This window comes from Somniosus microcephalus, chromosome 1 (assembly GCF_052327205.1).
Source record: "Somniosus microcephalus isolate GS21.2 chromosome 1, FLI_Smic_1.0, whole genome shotgun sequence".
NCBI lineage: Eukaryota > Metazoa > Chordata > Chondrichthyes > Squaliformes > Somniosidae > Somniosus > Somniosus microcephalus.
In genome coordinates, this window is record NC_140987.1 from 27,958,732 (window position 1) to 27,980,459 (window position 21,728).

General features: G+C 47.7%; 1 protein-coding gene across 4 annotated transcripts in view; it reads right to left on the reverse strand.

Annotated features, from left to right (window-relative positions):
- Positions 1-21,728, reverse strand: part of LOC147124006 (kynurenine/alpha-aminoadipate aminotransferase, mitochondrial-like) — a 59,235-nt gene that overhangs the window by 16,791 nt on the left and 20,716 nt on the right. For 3 of the 4 annotated variants that reach the window (XM_085977068.1, XM_085977264.1, XM_085977136.1), the window contains 5 exons: positions 20,506-20,580; positions 17,608-17,817; positions 13,124-13,189; positions 10,920-11,002; positions 8,649-8,745 (listed from right to left, as the gene is read on the reverse strand). In XM_085977068.1, the coding sequence (XP_085833194.1) occupies positions 8,649-8,745; positions 10,920-11,002; positions 13,124-13,189; positions 17,608-17,817; positions 20,506-20,580 (531 nt within the window). The remainder of the gene's footprint in view (positions 1-8,648; positions 8,746-10,919; positions 11,003-13,123; positions 13,190-17,607; positions 17,818-20,505; positions 20,581-21,728) is intronic. The other variant, XM_085977198.1, reaches the window with a different exon arrangement.

The following is a 21,728-nucleotide window of genomic DNA, read 5'->3' on the forward strand; positions in this document are numbered from 1 at the left end:
GGAAAGTTTTCCTTCCTTTCCACATTCATTTGTTACAGAACAGGTCGAGTCACAGAGCTGTGATGATGTTAAAGTCGATTAATAAAACAAATGCTCAGCTCTTAATTGTTTGACAAATACTACCTAGCGATGCAATATAATTCCCTCAATATACCCGAGGTGTCCTTCAATTAAGTTACTCTGAAGTGATAGTCGTGGCTCAGTGAGTAGCACTCTCCTCTCTGAGTCAGAAGGCTGTGGGTTCAAGTCCCACTCCAGAGACTTGAGCACAAAAATCCAGGCTGTCACTCCAGTGCAGTGCATGGAATTCCATAGGATACACGGCACAGAAACAGGCCATTCGGCCCAACCAGTCCATGCTGGTGTTTATGCTGCACTCGAGCCTCCTCCTGCCTTTCCTCATTAAAATCTATCAGCATAATCCGCTATTCCCTTCTCGCTCATATGCTTGTCTAGCCTCCCCTTAAATTCATCTATACTATTCGCTTCAACTGCTCCCTGTGGTAGCGAGTTCCACATTCTCACCACTCTTTGGGTAAAGAATTTTCTGCTGAATTCCCTATTGGATTTCTTGGTGACTATCTTATATTGATCCAAGGAGAGGACATATAAATTGGCCAGAAAAAGCAGTAAACCTGAGGATTGGGAGCAGTTTAGGATTCAACAAAGGAGCACAAAGGGATTAATTAAGAAAGGGAAAATAGAATATGAGAGTAAGCTTGCAGGTAACATAAAAACTGACTGTAAAACCTTTTATAGATATGTGAAGAGAAAAAGATTGGTGAAGTCAAGCGTAGGTCACTTGCAGTCAGAATCAGGGGAATTTATAATGGGGAACAAAGAAATGGCAGACCAATTAAATACATATTTTGGTTCAGTCTTCACAAAGGAGGACACAAATAACCTCCCAGAGATGTCGGGGAACATAGGGTCTGATGAAAGGGAGGAACTGAAAGAATCAGTATTTGTAGGGAAATGGTGTTGGGGAAATTGATGGGATTGAAGGCCGATAAATCCCCAGGGCCTAATAATCTACATCCTAGGGTGCTTAAGGAAGTGGCCCTAGAAATAGTAGATGCATTGCTGATCATCTTCCAACATTCGATAGAATCTGGAACAGTACCCATGGATTGGAGGGTAGCTATTGTTACCCCGCTATTCAAAAAAGGTGGTAGAGAGAAAACGGGGAATTACAGACCGGTAAGCCTGACATCGGTAGTGGGGAAAATGCTAGAGTCCATTATAAAAGATGTAATGGCAGAGCACTTGGAAAACAGTGACAGGATCGGACAAAGTCAACATGGACTTACAAAAGGTAAATCGTGCTTGACTAATCTACTGGAATTTTTTGAGGATGTAACTGGTAAAATAGATAAGGGAGAACCAGTGGATGCGGTGTATTTGGACTTTCAGAAGGCTTTCGATAAGGTCCCGCATAAGAGATTAGCGTGTAAAGTTAAAGCGCATGGGATTGGGGGCAAGGTATTGACTTGGATAGAGAACTGGTTGGCAGACAGAAAGCAAAGAGTTGGATCAAACAGGTCTTTTTCCGAATGGCAGGCAGTGACTAGTGGGGTACCGCAGGGATCGGTCCTTGGACCCCAGCTATTCACAATATACATTAATGATCTAGACAAGGGAACTAGATGTAATATCACAGAAACCCCACAGTGCAGATAGAGGCCATTTCGGCCCATCGAGCCTGCACCGACACATATCCCACCCGATCCCCGTAACCCCACATATTTAATCCCCCTAACACTAAGGGTCAATTTATCATAGCCAATCAACCTAACCCGCACATCTTTGGACTGTGGGAGGAAACCGGAGCACCAGGAGGAAACCCACGCAAACACGGGGAGAATGTGCAAACTCCACACAGACAGTCGCCCGAGGCCGGATTCGAACCCGGGTCCCTGGTGCTGTGAGGCAATAGTGCTAACCACTATGCCACCGTGCCTGCCCAATATCTCCAAATTTGCAGACGACACAAAGCTGGGTGGGCGTGTGTGCTGTGAGGAGGATGCCGAGAAACTCCAGGATGATCTGGACAGGTTAGGTGATTGGGCAGAAGCATGGCAGATGCAAGAAATGTGGATAAATGTGAGGTTATCCACTTTGGTGGCAAAAACAGGAAGGCAGATTATTATCTGAATGGCAATAGATTGGGAAAAGGGGAAGTGCAACGAGACCTGGGTGTCCTTGTGCACCAGTCGCTGAAGGTAAGCATGCAGGTGCAGCAGGCGGTTAAGAAGGCAAATGGTATGTTGGCCTTCGTAGCGAGAGGGTTTGAGTACAGGAACAAGGATGTCTTGCTGCAGTTGTACAGGGCCTTGGTGAGGCCACATCTTGAGTATTGTGTGCAGTTTTGGTCACCTTATCTGAGGAAGGGTGTTCTTGCCATGGAAGGAGTGCAGCGAAGATTCACCAGGCTGATACCTGGGATGGCAGGAATGACGTATGAGGAGAGATTGGGTCGATTGGGCTTGTACTCGCTAGGGTTTAGAAGAATGAGAGGGGATCTCATCGAAACTTATAAAATTCTAACAGGACTAGACAGGCTAGATGCTGGAAGGATGTTCCCGATGGTCGGGGAGTCCAGAACCAGGGGTCACAGTCTAAGGATAAGGGGTAAGCCATTTAGGACAGAAATGAGGAGGAATTTCTTCACCCAGAGAGTGGTGAACCTGTGGAATTCTCTGCCAAAGAAGGCAGTAGAGGCCAATACATTAAATATATTCAAGAAGGAGTTGGATATATTTCTGAAGGCTAAAGGGATCAAGGGGTATGGGGCGAAAGCAGGGACCGGGTACTGAATTTGGATGATCTCATTGAATGGCGGAGCAGGCTCGAGGGGCCGAATGGCCTACTCCTGCTCCTATCTATGTTTCTATGCTTCCAATTTTGCTCTTCCCCACAAGTGGAAACACTCTCTCTGCATCCACTTTATCAAAACCGTTCATAATATTAAAGACCTCTATTAGGTCACCCCTCAGCCTTCTCTTTTCAAGAGAAAAGAGACCCAGCCTGTTCATCCTTTCCTAATATGTATACCCTCGCATTTCTGGTATCATCTTTGTAAATCTTCTCTGCACCCTCTCCAGTGCCTCTATATCCTTTTTGTAATATGGCTACTAGAACTGTACGCAGTACTCGAAGTGTAGTCTAACCAAGGTTTGATACAGGTTTAGCATAACTTCCCTACTTTTCAATTCTATCCCTCTAGAGATAAACCCTAGTGCTTGGTTTGCTTTTTTTATGGCCTTGCTAACCTGTGTCGCAACTTTTAGTGATTTGTGTATTTGTACTCCGAGATCCCTTTGTTCCTCCACCACACCTAGACTCGCGCCTTCCAAGTGATAAGTGACCTCCCTATTCTTCCTACCAAAATGCAATACCTCACATTTAGTTGTGTTGAACTTCATTTGCCAATTATTTGCCCATTCTGCAAGTTTATCCATGTCCTCCTGTAATTTGTTGCAGTCCTCCTCAGTATTGACTATCCCCCACAATTTGGTGTCATCCGCAAATTTAGAAATTGTGTTTTTTATTCCAAAGTCTAAATCGTTGATGTAAATTGTGAACAAAAATGGTCCCGGCATTGATCCTTGTGGAACACCACTACCCACCCTCTGCCACTGTGAATAGCTAGCTTTTACCCCTACTCTCTGCTTTCTGTCTTGAAGCCAGCTAGCTATCCATTCTGCTACTTGTCCCCTGACTCCGGATTCTCTGACCTTATTCGTCAGTCTATTATGGGGTACCTTATTGAAGGCATTTGAAAATCTAGATAAATGACATCTACTGCATTACCATTGTCTACTCTCTCTGTTACCTCTTCAAAAAATTCAATGAGGTTGGTCAAGCAAGACTTTCCCTTTTGAAATCCATGCTGACTATTCATTACAGGTAGACTACCCTTTATCCGAACTTCCAAAAACCGAAACCCTCTAAAAACCGAAGGTTTTTTCGTTCAGCGTAAGTCGTGCGCACGACTTACGCTGAGCAGAGGGTCAGCGTAAGTCATGCGCACGACCCCCCGCGGACCCCCTCGGACCCCCGCTGGCCCCGACCCCAGCCGACCCCCCCGCCGCCCCCCGCCGGCCCCGACCCCCACGCCGACCCCGACCCCCGCCGACTTACGCTGAGCGTCAGCGTAAGTCGTGCGCACGACCCCCCGCCGGCCCCCGCCGGCCCCGACCCCCGCCGACCCCCCCGCGGACCCCAAGTCGGCAGGGGTCGGGGTCGGCGGGGGGGTCGGGGCCGGCGGGGGGGTCGGCGGGGGGGTCGGGGCCGGCGGGGGTGTCGGGGCCGGCGGGTCAGTGGGGGGGTCGGGGCCGGTGGGGGTCCGCGGGGGTGGGGTCGGCGGGGGTCGGGGCGTCGGGGCCGGCGGGGGGGTCGGCGGGGGGTCGTGCGCACGATTTACGCTGCGCGTCAGCGTAAGTCGTGCGCACGACCCCCCGCCGACCCCCGCCGACCCACCTTCCGAAATCCGAAATTCTCCGAAAACCGAAACACGGCTGGTCCCGAGGTTTTCGGATAAAGGATAGTCTACCTGTACTATGTTTTTGGTTTCTAAATGTTCTTCTAGTTTCTTCTTTAGTCGGGATTCCATTATTTTTCCTACCACCGATGTTAAGCTGACTGGTCTATAAGTCCCTGGACATGTTCTATCCCCCTTCTTAAATAAAGGTATTACGTTATCTATCCGCCAGTCCTCTGGCACTACACCTTTTTTTAACGAATTATTAAATACTAGCTAGAGTGCCCGGCGGTGCCTAGGCTTTTTCGAGGGCATGTTGTTGTTGGAAGAGAGAGCGACTGGGGGGGGGGGGGGGAGAGAGAGATAGCAACTGGGGGGAAGAGAGAGAGCGACTGGGGGGAAGAGGGGGGGAGGAGGGAGAGGGGGGGAGGAGCGAGAGGGGGGGAGGAGCGAGAGGGGGGGAGGAGCGAGAGGGGGAGGAGCGAGAGGGGGGGAGGAGCGAGAGGGGGGAGGAGCGAGAGGGGGGGAGGAGCGAGAGGGGGGGAGGAGCGAGGGGGGAGGAGCGAGGGGGGGGAGGAGCGAGAGGGGGGAGGAGCGAGAGGGGGGAGGAGCGAGAGGGGGGGAGGAGCGAGAGGGGGGAGGAGCGAGGGGGGGAGGAGCGAGGGGGGTGAGGAGCGAGAGGGGGAGGAGCGAGAGGGGGGAGGAGCGAGAGGGGGGAGGGGGAGCGAGGGGGGGAGGGGGAGCGAGAGGGGGGGAGGGGGAGCGAGAGGGGGGGGGGAGCGAGAGGGGGGGCGAGAAGGGGGGAGGGGGAGCGAGAAGGGGGGAGGGGGAGCGAGAAGGGGGGAGGGGGAGCGAGAAGGGGGGAGGGGGAGGGGGAGCGAGAGGGGGGAGGGGGAGCGAGAGGGGGGAGGGGGAGCGAGAGGGGGGAGGGGGAGCGAGGGGGGGAGGGGGAGCGAGAGGGGGGAGGGGGAGCGAGAGGGGGGAGGGGGAGCGAGAGGGGGGAGGGGGAGCGAGAGGGGGGAGGGGGAGCGAGAGGGGGGAGGGGGAGCGAGAGGGGGGAGGGGGAGCGAGAGGGGGGAGGGGGAGCGAGAGGGGGGATGAGAGGGGGGAGGGGGAGGGCGGGGGGGCGAGGGGAGGGGGGGCGAGGGGAGGGGGGGCGAGGGGAGGGGGGGCGAGGGGAGGGGGGGCGAGGGGAGGGGGGCGAGGGGAGGGGGGGCGAGGGGAGGGGGGGCGAGGGGAGGGGGGGCGAGGGGAGGGGGGGCGAGGGGAGGGGGGGCGAGGGGAGGGGGGCGAGGGGAGGGGGGGGCGAGGGGAGGGGGGGCGAGTCACTCCAGTGCTCGCGAAGACTGAAGTAACTTTTATTTATTCTGTCTTATTAAGCATCAGGCCCCGCCCACACACGCCATAGGATTGGTCAACCATCACGTGATGGGGGAGACCGAAGCGGGGGGGGTGAGGGGTGGGAGGAGCTTGCCACAAAACAATTGCCTAGGGTCCAGCATGGCTGGCAACAGACGCCCAGGCTTAGAGGCCTACCTGCAAAAACGGGGAAAGGTAGGAAAATTAATGAGATTAGATAAAAGATTTAGAAAGTAATTAACTTTTTTTTAAAACAATTTCTGAAAGTAATTAACTTTTTTAAAAAAGAATTTCTGTTTTAAAAGGAACTTTTTTTTTTAAAGACGCAGAAAGCGGGAAAAAGAAATGAAAAGTTTGGAATCAAGATGGCGGCGACTCACCTCGGTTCAGAACGATAAGGCCCGCCCACACAGGCACCGATTGGTGGACCGTCAGGTCACCGAAGCGTAGGATTGGTCAATCGTCCAGTCACTCGACCGTAGGAGGGCCCGGCCGCACGCGCCAGGAACCCGCCGTACGATTGGTCGACCTCGACGTCACTCGCTGCTGAGCGGATAATGAGCGGAATGTTGAACGTTTTTTGGATACCGCGGGCGCAATTTTTGTCCGGCCGAAACGTAAATACACTTAGGACGGTTCTGGAATCGTCAGCTTTCTTTCGACGTAACGCACGTGTAGGTACGCTCTATAACTTTTGAGTTAATTCAAGACAGACAGACAGAAAGACAGACGGAATGACAGACAGAAGTATCCTTTTTTTATATATACATAAGATAAGACAGATAGATGTGTAGTAATGCCTCTGCTATCTCTTCCCTAGATTCTATTAAAGTGCGTGGATGCAATTTATCCAGACCAGGGGTTTTATAGAAACATAGAAGATAGGAGCAGGAGCAGGCCATTCAGCCCCTTGAGCCTGCTCTGCCATTCAATGAGATCATGGCTGATCATCCAAATTCAGTACCCTGTACCTGCCTTCTCCCCATATCCCTTGATCCCTTTAGCCTTAAGAAATATATCCAACTCCTTCTTGAATATATTTAATGAATTGGCCTCCACTGCCTTCTGTGGTAGAGAATTCCACAGGTTCACCACTCTCTGGGTGAAGAAATTCCTCCTCATCTCTGTCCTAAATGGCTTACCCCTTATCCTTAGACTGTGACCCCTGGTTCTGGACTCCCCGGTCACCGGGAACATCCTTCCTGCATCCAGTCTGTCCAGTCCTGTTAGAATTTTATAAGTTTCAATGAAATCCCCTCTCATTCTTCTAAACTCCAGCGAGTACAAGCCCAATCGACCCAATCTCTCCTCATACGTTATTCCTGCCATCCCAGGTATCAGTCTGGTGAATCTTCGCTGCACTTCCTTCATGGCAAGAACATCCTTCCTCAGATAAGGTAACCAAAACTGCACACAATACTCAAGGTGTGGTCTCACCAAGGCCCTGTACAACTGCAGCAGGACATCCTTGTTCTTGCACTCGAACCCTCTCGCTACGAAGGCCAACATACCATTTGCCTTCTTAACCGCCTGCTGCACCTGCATGCTTACCTTCAGCGACTGGTGCACAAGGACACCCAGGTCTCGTTGCACTTCCCCTTCTCCCAATCTATTGCCATTCAGATAATAATCTGCCTTCCTGTTTTTGACACCAAAGTGGATAACCTCGCATTTATCCACATTATACTGCATCTGCCATGCTTCTGCCCAATCACCCAACCTGTCCAAATCATACTGGAGTTTCTCGGCATCCTCCTCACAGCACACACGGCCACCTAGCTTTGTGTTGTCTGCAAACTTGGAGATATTACATCTAGTTCCCTCATCTAGATCATTTATATATATTGTGAATAGCTGGGGTCCTAGGACCGATTCCTGCGGTACCCCACTAGTCACTGCCTGTCACTCGGAAAAAGACCCGTTTATTCCAACTCTTTGCTTTCTGTCTGCCAACCGGTTCTTTATCCAAGTCAGTATCTTACCCCCAATCCCATGTGCTTTAACTTTACACGCTAATCTCTTATGCGGGACCTTATCGAAAGCCTTCTGAAAGTCCAAATACACCACATCCACTGGTTCTCCCTTATCTATTTTACCAGTTACATCCTCAAAAAATTCCTCTATGAATCTGATTAGTTTATTTAATATATCCCCTCTTTTATTTTAAATGCACTTATATCATTACTAATCTCATTCTCCAATGTCATGTCCACCTGTTCTAACTCCCTGGTAAATACTGAAGCAAAATAATTATTTCATATTTCTGCCATCTCTCTATCGTTACCTGTGGTATTATCCTGTCTACCCCTTAATGGCCCTATTCCCATACCAACCTTTCTTTTTTTATTGATGTGCCTGTAAAATATTTTACTATTTTGCTTTAAGTTCCTTGATCCCCTGACTGTGGGTGGGAGTGCTGGGGGAAAGGGGGCAAAATGATGTGTGTGAAAGTCACGCCATGCTGGGATGGGACTGGTTCGATGGTTTTCTTGTCCTTATTCAGATGTGGTTTGCAATGGACTCATTAACATAGCCGTATGAAATCCCTCCCTCCACCATTTAATCAAATTATCAATCCCTTTAAAGTAAAATGGGTCAATGTCTTTGTTAAAAGAAATTTCACACAAACGTGTTCGAGACTAATACTATAGAGTCCGATTTCAACCCATATTATCTGAGAATTAAGTGTTAGAAATGTAAAAATAAGTAACGGGTGTTCGATCTGTTCCCTTCCGGCCGACGGTGATAGTTAAAGGTTTACACCTTTGGCTTAAGCTTGATGTTAGCCAGAAGCAAACTTACTCACCTGTGTGAAGGTGCTGGTGTGCATCGTGGACACTTGGATATGTAGAACGATTCGGTCGATGAGAGGCTTGGGCCCAGTTAGGAATCCGATCCTCAGCCTATTTAAACACAGAACAAGATCAGAGGCTTCAAATACTTGCTGCCTATTTTTAAATTTGTGTTTTTATGGACGGGGAAGGTTGCGTTCTTCAGCTGAAGCAGCTCAATGAACGTGGCTCCATTTCTTCATCAAGAATGGCGTACATCAAAGTCCACGTTGAGCTCCTCCCCAAAACTACCCTGACTAAGTCTCTTACTCCCGAACTTCACCAACTGGTGTTGAGGATGATTATTTAAACGGGTTTGACCTTGTATTCTAACAGCTGTTCCAACAGAAACCATTGTTCTTTGAAATGTCCGAAATCTGTGACACGGTGGATGAGGACAGGACACGTAGTGTTGAAGCTTCCACTATGTTAAAGTCCCAATCTGAGCCACCCGGTGTAATCCAGGCACCTTTGTGAGATATGAAAGAAATGGCTCTCTCAGAGATTTACATTCTCCATACAATGACAAGTTAAGAGACAACAATAAAATGCACATTTTAAACCATGAGATGGGGTTGGGTGAATAAGGCCCATTTGATCTCATCCCTTCAGGATCCCGAAGAATGCTGAATAACAGGCAGTTTAACACCTCATACAAGGAGTGGCAGCTCTGAAGATGTAGCACTCCCTCAGTACTCTACTGGATTTAAGACGCTCCTTAAAACCTACCTCTTTGACTAAGCTTTTGGTCACCTGCCCTAATATCTCATGTGGCTCGGTGTCAGGTTTTATTTGATAACCGCTCCTGTTAAAGGCCTTGGGACCTTTCACTACATTAAAAGTGCTGCATAAATGCAAGTTGTTGTTGTTGGCTTGTGAGCTCAGATTATCAAACCAAGTCCCAGTGAGGGGTTCCAACCCAAAATCTTCGCCATCGACTGAGTCAAGCACAAATGGAAAGCAAATATTCGAGTCACAACATCACTTGGCAGAGGTGAGATTCAACCTCATGCCCCTAAGAGATTGGAGCGTTGGTCCATTATCACAGTAATCAATGCAGCTTTATTTCCCATCAAATTCTATACTGATTATTACAGGTAGAACGGGACTCAATTGACTTTTCTAGCCTTGGTTTGAGCAGATTCTAAAGTGAAAGACACCAATTCTCAAGTTATGTGAAAAGAAACATTCAACTTTAAGGTGATCAAGATCCTGAAAATAAAGATTGGATAAAGTACCTGATTTGGTAGAGTACAATGAAGTAGAGGCTCTTGCACAATATCTCCTACAAGACATCTTTCGAGGTAATGTACCCTTCTGGCAAGTCATGCAGACCTATTCTTCCCTTTGCGCAAAGTCCCATTCACCCATCACCCCTGTGCTCACTGACCTACATTGGCTCCCGGTCCGGCAGTAGAGCACTGAGGATGTCCACTGGATGGTCTTTGAACGTAACGAGGAATCGTCTCAAGTCAGGAGAGAGCCGCTCGTGCTCTTCACATTAAAATCTAACTGGCTGTAGACGGGAGCTTCTTATAGCGGCCTAGCTCCTATCAGGCAGCTCCGCACTGCGCATCGCAAGTTGTCAGTCCGAGACAGTCTGCAGTGGGTGTCAGCTGTGGCTCAGTGGTCGCACTCTAGACACTGAGTCAGAGGTTGTGGGTTTGAGCACATAATCTAGGCTGACACTCCAAGTGCAGCACTGAGCGTGTGCCGCACTGTCGGCGGTGGCGTCTTTCAGATGAGAGGTTAAACCTAGGCCCCGTTTGCCCTCTCAGCTGGACGCAAAAGATACTATTTCGAAGAAGAGCTGGTGAGTTTTGCCCGGTCTCCTGGCCAATATTGATCCCTCAACCAACGTCACTTAAAAAAAAAAATCAATATTATCTGATCATTATCTGATTGCTGTTTGTGGGGCCTTGCTGTGCGCAAATTGGCTGCCATGTCTCCCGAGGCTGTGACAGGCACTATCTAAATGCAAGTTCTTTTTCTGGTGTAGCGCAGCTCCAGCCTCATGGAATGCTAAGGTTAAGGAGTTCCCACTTGCTGGCTTGGGAACAATGTGAACGTAACGAGGGATCATCTCAAATCAGGAGAGAGCCCATGTTCCCCGCTCATGATCTCCACATTAAAATCTAACTGGCTGTAGACTGGAGCTTCTTTTCACTGGGCAGAAGGCAGTGCCAGTGCAGGCTGCCCAGCTACCTACCCTTCAATAAACCTCAAAAGCAAGACAGCATCCTTACCCTGAAGACAGGACCTTGGAGAAGGAGTCTGCCCTCATGACTCTCCCATCAACATCCAAAGAAAGGAAAGATGGAGCCCAAGGCTGCAAATCAAATGAAAAACACAAGAGAGCCACAATCAGTTGTTTATACAGAAGAACAATTTGAAGCCCTTTCATGGTGTGTCTGCTGTGGGTCAGCGGGAAGCACTCTCACCTCCAAGTCTAAGATTGTGGGTTCAAGTCCCACTCTAGAGACTGGAGCATAGAAATCTAGGCTGACACTCCAGTGCAGCACTGAGGGAGCGCTGCTCTATGGGAGGTGCTGTCTTTTGGATGAGACATTAAACCGAGGCCCCGTCTGCTCTCTCAGGTGGACGTAAAAGATCACATGGCACTATTTCAAAGACGAGCAGGGGAGTTCTCCCCAGTGTCCTAGCCAATGTTTATCCCTCAATCAACATCACTAACAAACAGATTATCTGGTCATCATCACATTGCTGTTTGTGGGAGCTTGCTGTGCGCAAATTGGCTGCCGTGTTTCCCCACATTACAACAGTGACTACACTTCAATTGGCTGTAAAGCACTTTGGGACATTCTGAGTCATGAAAGGCGCTATATAAATACAAGTCTTTCTTTCTTTAAAAGAAGCTACTGCTTTGGGATGTAAATCTCACCGTTTAATATTAGTAAACGGCACATTAACACTGCAGGAAAGCCCTCCGCCTGCTAATTCTTTTAAACGGTGAGAGAAAGAGCGTTAACGTTTCAGGTCGATGATCCTTGATTTGGGGAGAGGTCACCGGCCTGAAATGTTGTTAATTCTGATTCTCCCTCCACAGAGGCTGCCGAACCTGCCGAGTGTTTGCCAGCATTTTCTGTCTTTATTCCAGATCTCCAGCATCCCCAATATTTTCGCTTTTGATTACTTCTCCTTTTAAAATGGGTTTGTGCCTTTCATAAAACAGCAGAAAGAATTTCATCTGAATGCACATAGGCTTTCGTTACCGCGGCAACCCCTCCATGTCTAAATGCTTAAAGAGTGAGTTCCATTAGTCTCCGAAACAAATTAGAACAAGTTCCTGCAGGATCAACATCAACAGCCTTGTTATGGCATTCATGAATCTTTCTCTACAAAATGTGGAACTGCTCAGCTTAACAGTATATGGAAGAACGCCTCAACATGCAGTTCAAATGACAATTGGTGAGGTGTTGACTAAGTGACTATGCATCTTAATTTAGTTCCTTCAAGCTGTTGGGTTAAATAATTCCAATGAGCTCATCGGTTGTTTCAAATATAGATGATGACGGTGAGAATCAAAAAGTGGGACTTTTCTGGCTTTGATTTTTATGATTCACTCTCGGGATGTGGGTGTCTCCAGCAAGGCTGGCATTTATTGCCCATCCCTAGTTGCCCTGAACTGATTGGCTTGCTCGGCCATTTCAGAGGGCAGTTCAGAGCCAACCACATTGTTGTGGGACTGGAGTCACATATGGGCCAGACCGGGTAAGGACGACAGATTTCCTTCCCCAATTCATGGCCACTTGTACTGACACCAGCACTTTTCTTTCCAGATTTTTAAAACTAAATTTAAATACTTGAACTGCCATGGTGGGATTTAAACTCATGTTGTCTGATTCACTGGTAACATAACCTCGACACTGTATTTGTGTTTGCTCTTTCCAACACAAAGACGCAGCATTTGCACCGATAATGACTAGCATTTTAAGAGCTGGAAATTCAACCTTTTGGCTTCTGTGCGACCAACTGCAAGGTCCACCATTTCAGGAACAGTATTTACGCTTAGTGGTAGCACTCTCACCTCTGAAGTCAGAAGGTTGTGGCACTCCAGAGACTTGAGCAGAAAGTCTAGGCGGACACTCAACTGCAGTGCTGAGGGAGCGCTGCACTGTCAAGAGGTGCCGTCGTTTAGATGAGACATTAAACCGAGGCCCCATCTGCCCTCTTAGGTGAATGTAAAAGGTCCCATGGCATTATTTCAAAGGAGCGCAGGGGAATTGCCCCGGTGTCCTGGCCAATATTTATCCCTCAATCAACATCTCATTGCTGTTTGTGGGAGCTTGCTGCGCACAAATTGATTGCTGTATTTCCTACATTACAACAGTGACTATGCTTCAAAAGCACTTCATTGGCTGTAAAGCCCCTTGGGACGTCCTGAGGTTGTGAAAGGCGCTATAGAAATGCAAGTCTTTCTTTCTTTTACCTTTTCAAACTGCAGAAAGTAATAAGGATCATCTTCAATGATCAGTAAATCGTATTTTCTGGCAATCTGCAAAAACAAAAGTACACATCGAATTTATACAGTGGGAAGTTTTTCCTAATGTCTTCATTTCTAGGCATCAATCGTTGCTCTATTTTACGACAGTTTCAGTTTACAGCACTGACAGTTTCAGATGTGGAAGTGCCACCAGCAATTGGAGTGAGTTTTCAGACTGGAGATTGTGGCCAAAGTGGCCTAAAAAGGCATCAAGGTGTCTTCAACATGGAATTTCCAGCATTCCTGCAGATCTCTGGGAAATCAGAAAGGGTTAATGCTGAGAACCATGGGTAGGTCAAGATAGCCCGGTCAGCAAACGGATCGCTCAGTTAGCATCTTGGTTCCCATTGGCCAATGGAACTCAAAACCCCGAGGGGTAGCGAGGGTGGGTGAAGGATTAATGTTCAGTGACCACAAGAGGAAGCACCCAGAGTAATTACTCTTTTATCTTATCCTGTAACCTTGTGACTGTGGCCAAAGTGAAAGGAATCCTCAAAAATAGTCCTGACGGCCTGATTCTGAGCTAGATTGTCTTACTCTACTATTTGTGGCCCGACAAATAGTCTTGTGGCTAATGAGCAAATTTGGCCCGTTTCTCCAGAAACGAGGAACTTATTGATAAGAGCTTCACGTGCAATTACATTAATCCTAACCCCAAGCTATCACCAAATAAGGGAATCCCTCCTACAAACAATGGACCGGCAGAATTGAAAAATCGCAGGAATTTTGGCTTTGATTCCCTGCCACAAACTCTGTACCCTCACCACCGTTATCACCCTTCCCGCCCATTGTCTCAGGCTGAACCAGGCTTCGCAACCCTGGAGTGCTATTCGACCCCCAAAAGGTCGTCTACTTCCACCTCCGTAACATCGCCCACCTCTGCCCCTGCCTCAGCCCATCTGCCACTGAAACTCTCCCCAGCACCTTTGTCACCTCCAGACTCGACCATTGCAATGCTCTCCTAGGTTGGCTCCCAGCCTCCATAAACTTCAGCTCATCCAAAACTCTGCTGCCCACATCCTATCCCTGCTCACCAATCACTGTTGTCTTGGCTGATCTACATTGGCTCCCGGCCTCATAACATAGCTGTACAAGGTGCTGGTGAGAGCGCATCTGGAGTATTGTGTACAGTTTTGGTCGCCCCATCTGCGGAAGGATGTTCTTGCCATGGAAAGAGTGCAGCGGCGATTCACCAGGCTGATACCTGGAATGGCGGGAATGACCTACGAGGAGAGATTGAATAGTTTGGGCTTGTACTCACTGGAGTTTAGAAGATTGAGAGGGGATCTCATCGAAACATATAAAATTATGGCAGGCCTGGACAGGCTGAATTCAGAGAGAATGTTTCCAATGGCAGGGGAGCACAGAACCAGGGGCCACAGTCTAAAAATAGCGGGCAAATCATTTAAAACAGAGATGAGGAAGAATTTCTTCACTCAAAGAGTGGTGAGCCTGTGGAATTCCCTGCCACAGAGGGCTGTGAAGGCTAATTCAATAAATATTTTCAAGAGAGAATTGGATATATTTCTGAAGGCTAAGGGGATTAAGGGTTACGGAGAAAAGGCGGGGACGGGGTACTGAACTGGTAAGATCAGCTAAGATCTCAGACGAAGATCAGCCATGATCTCATTGAATGGCGGAGCAGGCTCGAAGGGCCGAATGGCCTACTCCTGTTCCTATCTCTATGTTTCTATGTCTCAAATTTAAAATTCTCATCCTGGTGTTACAAACACTTCATGGCGTCACCCGCCCTATCTCTGTAATCTCCTCCAGTCCTACAATGCCTCTCCCAAGCTCACCGTTCCTAACTCAGGCCTTTTGTGTATACTTCTCTCCCTTTGTCCCACCATTGGAGACCAGGCCTTCAGCCATCTAGGCCCCATGCTCTGATTTTCCTTCAAAAACCTCTCCACCTCCTCCGTTAAGAACTCCTTAAAGCCCGTCTCTCACCCCTGCTAATATCATCTTCTTGCCATCCATTTTTGTCCGATTCCGCCTCTGAAGTGCATTAGAATGTTCTTCTACATTAAAAAGATGTAGATCAGTGCAAGTTGTTGAATTTGCTTTGTTAATCCAACATGGAAAAGATAATGTTTTCAGCATAGAAGTGAATCAAGTTGCATGGAAAGTAGAAGGACGGAACAGATCAGAAGAGTCAAGAAGGAAGAGATCAGGAAAGGAAGAGAGAGGTGGAGAGAAGTTTAAGAGCTCCATCAGCCGGAGATAGGCAGATAATTCAAGTAATTTAAGTAAAATATAAACTAGTAATAAGTAAACTTGTAATGAGTAAACTTGTAATGAGTAAAGCCATCTGATGCTAAGTTACCCAAGTGAACAATCCAAATAACCTCAGACATGAATTCCATCAAATATCTACCTCAGTGCCTGCATATTCTTACTGTTTAACGTGAAGAGTTAATAAAGAAACGTTAGTTCATGGTTTCATGGTCTGACTTCTTATTTGATTACTTAGCAAGAAGAGATGAACTCTTTCACTCAACAGTTTATATGTATCCTAATAGGGGTTGGTAGTATAATCAGGACCGGTTGACGAGCCAAATTCAGGTACTTAGTGCTTCCCTAGACAGGGGACGGTGAAATTCCTGACAGTTCTTTGATGAGGAGTTGAGTTGAAGGGGCGGAGGATTCGTCGGGGAACACTTTGATGCAAGGTTCACCGCTCGGGAACCGATCCCAATGTCCTTATAACTGATGACAGCATCTTGCTTATTGGATATTCTATTCACATGTCAATCTGAAACTGATTTTTGTTGAGACATTTTTCTAGAAGTGACTCTTGATATTAGTGGACAAACATTGAGTCAGCGCATTCCAGATCATCACAACTCGCTGCATAAAAAAATTCTCCTCATTTCGACCCCTGTTCTTTGCCAATCACCTTAAATCTGTGTCCTCTGGTTACCGACCCTCCTGCCAGTGGAGACAGTTTCTCCCTATCTACTCTATCAAAACCCTTCACTTCTTGCTTTAAGGCTTTCTGGTACTGATCACACAAGATGTCACAAAATGCTGTCCACAAATACAAGTGATTTTGATCAATGGAAAACTTGCTGAGCAACATCAGCTAAATGAAAATAATAAACACACAAAAATACAACCACTTGGAACTTTAGAGCACCCCTCGCACGGCCACCCCTGCCGATGCTCCGGCCGACCCCCCCCCGCCACCCACCCGGTGATCCCCGATCCCCCACTGCCAACCTCCCCGACCCCCAACTGCCGATTCCTGACCCCCTTTCTGTGATCCCTCCCCCGGACTGACCCCTCGCACCTGCAGGCCTACCCGTCCGCAGCCAACCAGCCTCTGTGTCTGGCTGCGGGTGGGAATCGGAGGCCTCACACGCAAATCAGGCCCTGCCGTTAAGGTCGGCCGGGCCTGTAGGAAACACAGCCGCCTGGGAATCCAGCCCGCCTCGGAGGCCCCCTGCCCCCAACCGGCCATTATGTCCTGATAACAGTTATTGTGAACAAGACCCTCAGAAATGCGACGGTTCCTCCAAAGCGTCCAGATGCCAATTTGTTTATCATCTTGGCCCACTGTCCCACTTCCTATCGCTATCTTGGGCCCATCTCGTTTCTCAATGTATTGACAAAGGTTAATCAAACAGACGTGAATCACACATCCTGCACTTTCAGCAGAACTAAACAGCAGAGTTAGCCAAACTGTACCCTGACGCATTAAACCTGAAAGCATCCTGGGAATGAACAACTTTAACCATTTCATTATTTCTAACTACAGCGCAAATCCACAAGACATTTATAAGTAAAAAGAAAGCAAAAACCTCAATCATCTATGAGATCAAACCAGATCCTAGTCCTACGTATACACGACTAGGGTATCTTACAACTGGTCTTCAGTGGAGGAATGGAGAGGGCAGGAAGCCAGCAAGAACTTGGGAGAGTCAGAGAAGCAGAGGGTTCGGGCTGGTTGTGGGCAACGGGGAAGAGAGCTGGAGCCAGGCTGTGGGTGGGTTTAGAAAATGAGGACCATGCATCAATACGCTGGTGGACTTTGAAACACAAGGCCTGTGTGCAAATAGCACCATCATGTGAAGTAGAACCAACATCTATTAGTGTTGCCAACTCTCTCCAGGATTATCCTGGAGTCTCCAGGAAGTTTAAGATTAATCTCCTGGATTTACCATCTCTCAATATTCTGGTTGTGCCTTACCTGATCTCATACGAGCAATCCGGGAGAGAAATCACCGGGACGTTAAAAAAAGGCTTTGTTATTCCCCCATTTTCATTAAACACTTTTGCTCATTCATTTATAAAAATATTGGGAGATGGAATAAGAAGCCGTTTCTCTGTGCGGGGCGGTTGGAGGTCATGCGATGAAACCTCCAAGACTATGTCCAAGCAGAGTTTGGCAACCTTACCGTCCATCAATATTCTTTGTTGTGCCTTACCTGATACACCTCCCTCTTCCGGTTCGCAGTCATGGAGGCTCCAGTTGGGTTTCCGCCATTTGGAATAGTGTACAGAACTCTTGGAATATCAGAGACTGGATTCTTCGCATCCTCCGGCTTCCACTTTGAAAGGATGTCTGACAGGGATTGTGGAATCATTCCATGTTGATCACTCGCGATGCCGAGGATCTTGCACCCTAGTGGTTGGAGCTGTACCAAAACAAGGGTGATTAACTGATTGGTCATTCCTTCCTCAAGGCGTTTACAATTCAATTGCATTGGATTACATAGGATATACAGCACAGAAACAGGCCATTCGGCCCAACCAGTCCTTGCCGGAGTTTATGCTCCACTCGAGCCTCCTCCCGACTTTCCTCATCTAACTCTATCAGCATAACCCTCTATTCCCTTCTCCCTCATATGCTTGTCTAGCCTCCCATTAAATAAATCTATACTATTCGCTTCAACCACTCCCTGTGGTAGCGAGTTCCACATTCTCACCACTCTTTGGGTAAAGAAGTTTCTTCTGAATTCCCTATTGGCTTTCTTGGTGACTATCTTATATTGAAGGCCTCTAGTTATGCTCTTCCCCACAAGTGGAAACTTTCTTTCTGTATCCACTCTATCAAAACCTTTCATAATTTTAAAGACCTCGATTAGGTCACCCCTCAGCCTTCCCTTTTCAAGAGAAAAGAGACCCAGCCTGTTCATCCTTTCCTGATATGTTTACCCTCGCATTTCTGGTATCATCCTTGTAAATCTTCTCTGCACCCTCTCCAGTGCCTCTATATCCTTTTTATAATATGGCGACCAGAACTGTGCGCAGTACTCTAAGTGTGGTCTAAGCAAGGTTCGATACAGGTTTAACATAACGTCCCTACTTTTCAATTCTATCCCTCTAGAAATAAACCCTAGTGCTTGGTTTGCTTTTTTATGGCCTTGCTAACCTGTGTCGCAACTTTTGGTGATTAGTGTATTTGTACTCCGAGATCCCTTTGTTCCTCCACCACACCTAGACTCGCACCCTCCAAGTAAAAAGTTACCTCCCTATTCTTCGTACCAAAATGTAATACCTCACATTTATCTGTGTTGAACTTCATTTGTCAATTATATGCCCATTCTGCAAGTTTATTATCTTACAATAGAGCATAATGTTCATTAGTGGCCACTGCTGTTTTCTTTGAAATCACAGTCACAGTAATATAAGAGCTCCCCCCGATGCCTCATTTAGTAAGTGCACTGATTAACATGGACCTGAGCCACAATGATTCTCAGATTCAATTCCTGGGCTGTGCGGTTAGCTGATCTCAGCCAGCCACTGTGGTGCTACAATTGCCCCGACTCCCAAGGTTGGGGGTGAGGAGCGGGAATAAGATATGAATCAGTCAAGGTTCTTATACCTGATCGTGATACAGTAACTGTGCTGGGAAGTGCGGGTGTGTCGATGTTGGGGGAGGGCAGGATCAGGCCTAGTTTCTTTGTCCCTTTCCATGGTGAAACAGCCTGCCGACATTGGGTGCTTGGGTGCAGTACTGGAGGGAGTCCCATTCCTGTAGAACCACGACCAGGCATGAGTTAATGCTTTCAGCAGAGGAGAGAACATTGGGTTGGTGGGAATTTAAATTCCAGCATGGCAGTTTGAGAATTTGAATTCAGTTTTTAATATGCGGAAATAAAAAGCTTGTATCAGTAAAAATGATCATGAAGTTGTCGGATTGTCGCAAAAGCCCAACTGGTTCATGAGGGAAGGAAACCTGCCGTCCTTACCCGGTCCAAACTATATGTGGCTCCTCTCCCACGACAACGTGGTTGACCCTTAACTGCCCTCTGAAGTGACCGAGCATCAAACCGTGAGAGCATTGAGGGAGCAGCTACACCACACAGACTGCAGCAGTTCAAGGAGATGACCCACCACCACCTCAGGGCAACTTGCCAGTGATGCCCAAACCCTGAGAATGCATAAAAACTGACAGCATTTTAAACGCTTCTGTGTCTATTGTTGTATCAGTGGGTCTCACACACTTGAACTCCAAGTGTTCCTTTAGAGTCTAGTTATTGGCACAACAATGGGCTAGATTGTGAACATGGATTTTCAAAAGGCATTTGATAAGGTTCCACATTAGGAAGCTTGTTGATAAAATTACAGCATTATGTGGCAGCATCGGTAAAATGGGCAGAGAGTAATGGTTGACAGATGTTTCTCAGACTGGAGGGATGTAGACAGTGGTGTCTCCCCCAGGAGTGAGTGTTGAGACCATTGTTCAAAGAGAGAGAAAAAGAGAGAGACAGAAGAAGAAAGACTTGCGTTTCTATAGAACCTTTCATGGCCACCGGACGTCTCAAAGTGCTTTACAGCCAATGAAGCACTTTTGAAGTGTAGTCGCTGTTGTAATGTGGGAAACACGGCAGACAATTTGCGCACAGCTAGCTCCCACAAACAGCAATCAGCTGATGACCGGATAAACTATCCTTTCAGTGATGCTGCTTGAGGGATAGATATTGGCCAGGACACTGGCGAGCACTCCTCTGCTCTTCTTCGAAAAAGTGCCATGGGATCTTTTGGGTCCACCTGAGAGAGTGGACGGGCCCTCGGTTTAACATCGCATCTGACAGTCGGCACCTCCGACAGTGCAGCACTCCCTCAGCACTGCACTGGGAGTGTCAGCCTAAACGTCGTGCTCAGGTAGAGTGGGACTTGAACCCACAAGCTTCTGTGTCGGGGGCGAGAGTGCTGCCCACTCAGGCACAGATTGCACACGCCTGTTATCAAACCGGCCAGATTTCAAGGGAATGAAAATCGGATGGTTTCGATAAGGGGCAGGCAATCCGCTGCACCAGATGTGCGCCCAAGTGTAAACCTAAACAGTCTCTTTCCAACAAGCTTTAAACGCTTCTTACTGAGGCCAGTGTGCCAGGATATGTTGGAGTGTCTAGAAGAATGGAGTCCCCAGAGCTGAGGAGCATCTCGAACACCTGGAAAAACGGGAAGAGAAAAAAAATACTTCACTGTTTAGCCGACAGGCACGAGGATTTGAGAACATGAACCTTCTCGAGTACGGGATCACTCCACAACCTCGCAGGACAACAGCAGCAGTCTAATGCTATGGATTAAGAAAACTGAAATGTACCAGAATATTTTTCGCAACCTGCCCGCGCAACGCTGGATTTACACCCCGTTCGATTTTGATCACCACTGAAGTCAATGCAGCAGATAATTCCCCTGATCTTCTACGAAACCACCATGGGTGGTTCTGCTGCACAGGATGGGAGGAAAAAGAGTGGGAGAGCTATAGTGATAGGGGATTCTATTGTAAGGGGAATAGGTAGGCGTTTCTGCGGCCACAAACGAGACTCTAGGATGGTATGTTGCCTCCCTGGTACAAGGGTCAAGGATGTCTCGGAGCAGCTGCAGGGCATTCTGGAGGGGGAGGGTGAACAGCCAGCTTTTCTGGTGCATATAGGTATCAACGATATTGGTAAAAAACGGGATGAGGTCCTAAAAGCTGAATATAGGGAGTTAGGAGGTAAATTAAAAAATAGGACCTCAAAAGGTAGTAATCTCAGGATTGCTACCAGTGCCACATGCTAGTCAGAGTAGAAATAGAAGGATATTTCAGATGAATACGTGGCTAGAGGAATGGCGCAAGGGGGAGGGATTCAAATTCCTGGGACATTGGAACCGGTTCTGGGGGAGGTGGGACCAGTACAAACTGGATGGTTTGCACCTGGGCAGGACCGGGACCAATGTTTTAGGGGGAGTGTTTGCTAGTGCTGTTGGGGAGGGTTTAAACTAAAATGGCAGGGGGTTGGGAACCTGTGCAGGGAGACAGAGGAAAGGGAAGCAAGGATAGAAGCAAACGACAGGAAGGAGAAAAGCAAAAGTGGAAGGCAGAGAAATCAAGTGTGTAAATCAAACAGGGCCAGAGTAAATAATAATTCTAAAAGGAATAAGAGTGTTAAAAAAACAAGCCTGAAGGCTTTGTGTCTTAACGCGAGGAGCATTCATAATAAGGTGGATAAATTAGCTGCGCAAATAGATGTAAACGGATATGATATAATTGGGATTACAGAGCCATGGCTCCAGGGTGACCAAGGCTGGGAATTCAACATCAACATTCAAT